This window comes from Alligator sinensis, unplaced genomic scaffold (genome assembly GCF_000455745.1).
Source record: "Alligator sinensis unplaced genomic scaffold, ASM45574v1 scaffold1283_1, whole genome shotgun sequence".
Taxonomy (NCBI): domain Eukaryota; kingdom Metazoa; phylum Chordata; order Crocodylia; family Alligatoridae; genus Alligator; species Alligator sinensis.
Window position 1 is genome coordinate 180,932 of NW_005842091.1, and position 4,144 is coordinate 185,075.

General features: G+C 59.4%; 1 protein-coding gene across 1 annotated transcript in view; it reads left to right on the forward strand.

Moving 5' to 3' along the window:
* MSRB1 (methionine sulfoxide reductase B1) overlaps nucleotides 1-3,826 on the forward strand; it is a 4,568-nt gene extending 742 nt beyond the window's left edge. The window contains exons 2-4 of the mRNA XM_025204647.1: nucleotides 976-1,174; nucleotides 1,299-1,413; nucleotides 2,317-3,826. Coding sequence (XP_025060432.1) covers nucleotides 976-1,174; nucleotides 1,299-1,413; nucleotides 2,317-2,348 — 346 coding nt within the window. The 3' untranslated portion in view covers nucleotides 2,349-3,826. The remainder of the gene's footprint in view (nucleotides 1-975; nucleotides 1,175-1,298; nucleotides 1,414-2,316) is intronic.
* Nucleotides 3,827-4,144: the final 318 nt, after the last annotated feature.

Below are 4,144 nucleotides of genomic sequence, written 5' to 3' on the forward strand. Positions count from 1 at the left end.
TGCCCCTGCTCCTCCCCCTCCCCCTACTCCATCACACCCCCTGCCCCTAATCCTGCCTTTACCCCTACCCCTACCGCATCCCTAAACCCTGCCCCTACCCCTACCCCATCCCTAACTTGGGGTCCCCTGACCCCCGGTTGTCTTTCCTGCCTAGCACAGGGCGGGCTGGACCCCATGATCTTGCGAGGTCCCTTCCAGCCCCTTACAATCTATGACCCCTATAGACAACATGCGCTGTCTGTAGGGTGCCCCTGCCCCCACAGGGACCCTGCCGCCTATACAGCGCCCCAGCTTCCCCTGTAGGGACCTTATTGCTTATAGGGTGTCTATGCTCCCTTATAGGGTGCCCCCATAGGAACTGCACTGCCTATAGAGTGCCCCTGCCTCCCATGGGGACCCTAACCTAACCCAACCCTAATCAACCAACCCTAACCCTATAGACAACATCCAGTGTCTGTAGGGTGCCAGCTGCTCCCCCATAGGGACCTCACTGCTTATAATGTGCCCCTTCTTCTGTAGGGACCTTTCTGCTTATAGGGTGTTCCTCCTTCTGCTGGAGGGACCTTGCTGTCTATAGGGTGCTCCTGCCCTCCCATAGGACCCCACTGCCTATGGTTGCCCCTGCCTCCCAGTGCAGTCAGGGTTGGACTGGGCTGTCCATAGGGGTGTCTGTCCCCCCACATAGGAGCCTGGTAATATGGGGGGGGGGGCGGTCAATCAGCTGCAAGAGCCCAGCTGGAGATGGGTCCAGCAGCAGGGCTGGGACACCCAGGCAGGGCTGGGACGTGGTGCCTACCAGGACAGCAGGATTGTGAATGTGTGTGTATGCAAGAGGACTAAAAACCACATGTCAGAGGTCCTGTGCTGTGAGGGGGCAAAGTGGGATTCCCCCCAACCCCTTCAGTGGAGGCCTGTGAGCTCTGCGTGCTTCCCCCAACAACATCCAGCACACTGATGTGACCGCCCCAGATCCAGGCTGGGGCGGAGGTGCCGTGAAAGCCCAGTTAACCTGCCTGCTCCCCCCTTCCCAGGCATCTACGTGTGCTCCAAGTGCGGCTACGAGCTCTTCTCCAGCCAGGCCAAGTTCGAGCACTCGTCGCCGTGGCCAGCGTTCACCAAGACAGTCCATGCCGACAGCGTGTCCAAGTACGAGGAGCGTCCGGGCACCCTGAAGGTGGGCACGAAGTCTTGCCGGCTTGGCAGCGAGGGTCCCCGTGTTCCCTCTGCGGCCCAGACCCCGGCTGGAAAGGGTGGCCGGACAGGCACGTCCCTGCGCTCACCGCTGTCCTCTCTTCCAGGTGTCGTGCGGCAAGTGCGGCAACGGCCTGGGCCACGAGTTCCTCAATGATGGGCCGAAGAAAGGGCAGTCCCGCTTCTGAATATTCAGCAGCTCGCTGAAGTTCATCCCCAAAGGTGAGGGCTTCCCCCGTGCCCGGCTCCCTGGCTGCCCGGTTCGGCTCGTGGCTCCAGGGGCTGTTGTGGGGTGAGGAAGGGACTGGTCTGTCTTCTGGTTTTGGGGGGTCTGTCTCCAGGGCTGATGCACAATCCCAGCCCAGACCCCTGAGAGCAGTGCTTCATCCAGACCTGCCTTGGCTGTGGTGCTCTTTTTCCGAACTTCCCTCTCTTCCTCATGCTCAGAGAGGGTCAGCCGTAGCCCAGGCGGCTCTGAGTCCCACACCAGAAACGACCACGGATGGCCATAAAGGATCCCGGAGCTGGGTGCAGGGAGTGGGTTTTATTTTGACCCATTCAGCTCCCCTGACAAGGACCCCGAGTGGTTTCGGGGATCCCAGACCTGCCTTCCAGGCTTGAAGGTTTGAGAGCAAAACCCCTTTGAGTTTCCAAGGAGCAGAAGCAGGGGCGCCCGGGGAGGGAGGGAGCTGCCTCTCGGAGGCTTTGCTGTCCCCCAGCGATGGAGGAGCTGAATGGCTGGGTGTTTGTGTAAAGAGGGGGGCCGTGAACTTGCAGGCCCGCAAACGGCGGCTACCAGAGTTAGCTCGTTCATTTTAGCTCTCTGCCGCCTTCTAACATGTCGCTGCCCGGGATAATTAAGTGTCGCAGAAGCTGTAGGAGAGACATGAATACTGCCTCCCCTCCCCCTCTGCCTTGCAGATGAGGAAGCTGAGAAGCTGACGGCTTCCTCGCACCATGGGGTTTTCCTCTGTTGACGGCTCCAGGGACAAGCCCAGAGCATGTGATCCCAGTCCAGCTTCTGGCCCCAACCCCGTGGTGCTTGGGAAATAGGAGCTGTGGGTGCACGAGGCTAATGAGAGCAGCTCTGAACGGGCTGACCCTGAGTTTCTCTCTGTTTTGCAGCCAAAGCAGACCAGGGGCTGACGGGGAAGTAAGCGAGCTGCCGCACTTCGTGCACTGCTTGTCCCTGCGGCGTGTCTCGTCCTGCGCTGGCGGCGCGGGATGGGTGGCCGTGACGGTGTTTCCAGAGCAGGTGAGGATCTGCTGACGGGAGGACCTGCAGGCTTCTCCAGCGTGGTACTTCCCAGCGCAGACCCGTACCAGTCTCTGGAGGCTGGACACTGGCTCATGGGCTGGGAGAGCACCGACGCCACGACCCAGGCTGGACGCGGAGGAGCCGCCGCTGGCACTGTTATCAGGCTGGTCCTGCTTCCAGTGCTGTCACCTCCCCAGCCCCAGCCAGGGCCAGGTACCCACTGCTGAATGCTGTCGCCTCTCCATTATAGGTAGGAAGTGTGGCTGAAACTCTGGCCCCGCTGACCTCAGCGTTGGCTTCCCTGGAGCCAGGGTTTCACCCTTACCTCCGCAGTGGAGCAGAAGCAGGCGCTGGGCTCCGAACGGTTCCCCCCTCGGGAAATCCAGCCAGTGCCCTGGGGCAGGCAAGGGCCACACTGGGTTTCCCCGAGGGGAGAGCCTGGCCTTGCTCACCTGTGCTGTTTTCTCGCCTGGGATCATGGTATGAATCGCCCCATGTAAACTCCCCCAGGAGGGCTGGGGCGAGGATGGTTATATGATCCGGCCAGACAATGGCCCAGGCTTGTCCTCAGATTTGCACAGAATAGAAATGATTTCACAGCCTGATTCGGGTTCTTGGTCTGACTGGGGCCTGTCTTGCACTGGGTTTATTCTCACCTCACCCCATCAGCATTAGCAAGCGCGACAGCCGATTTCCACTGGCTTTGGCCGGCTTGGCTACAGCGCGCGTCACTCAGGCTTTGAACCCTGTGTTCATGTTACCTCTTGATACCAAAGGGCTACAACACTGATTCCCCAGAGTGCAGTGCCTGGGTCCTGCTGCCTTTCCCCAGGGCCGGGGTCTCACATCAGGCCTTCGTGGTCTCCACAACACGGCCGCTCTAAACGCACAAGGGGGTTCAGCTCTCTTGTCCGAGTCTCCTGCATTGCCTCTTTGGAGAGGCTGCAGCCGCTCTGTCCGCTATGAGTCCGGAGTCCAGCAGACGTGGTGCGTTTGTGCCCCAGTCCTGCAGGCAAAACCCCCCTTGGCTTCAGGTGTGCGGGTTCAGGCAGGTATATGAGATCAGGACATGGGCTCCAAGCTCCAACGGGCAGGCATGATGGGAGCCCTGCCTCTAGCCACTGGTGCCCTTTCTATCTGGGGACGCAGCCACAAGGCCTTGTGAGCGGTGCAAGGAAGGAACCCGCCACGGGGCCAGTGGTGTTATGGTCCACCTGTACTCAGGGGCACTTGACCAGCTCTTCACACTGTGGCATCTGCCGAGATGCAGCTGGCAGGGGGCCCTGCCCCTCCGAGCACCTGGTGTTTGCTGCGGCTTTTGCACTTGCCTCTGTAAATGTTGACCTGATAATAAACTTGATTTCCTCTGATGGAGAACCAGCTTGTTTGCCAGAACCGTCCTGCTGGGAGCCCACGGGGTGCAGGGCGCGTGGTGTGAGCTCCAGGTTTATTATCCTGTTTTCTTGGTCTTAACATACGAACTTTATAAATCAGGAGGTAGAAAACATATTTCTCAGCTGGCCTCAAAAACGCACCGGACACTTCAGAGCCACGTGTCTGAATCCTGACGTGTTGTGAGCTTGGTGGGCCCTGTTTTCCTCTGACTTTGTGCAGCGCCTAGCACAAGCTCCAGCTTCAACTATGTTTTGGAGGACAAGTCTATCTAAGGCTGGTTGTGTGTTTAGGACTTCAGAC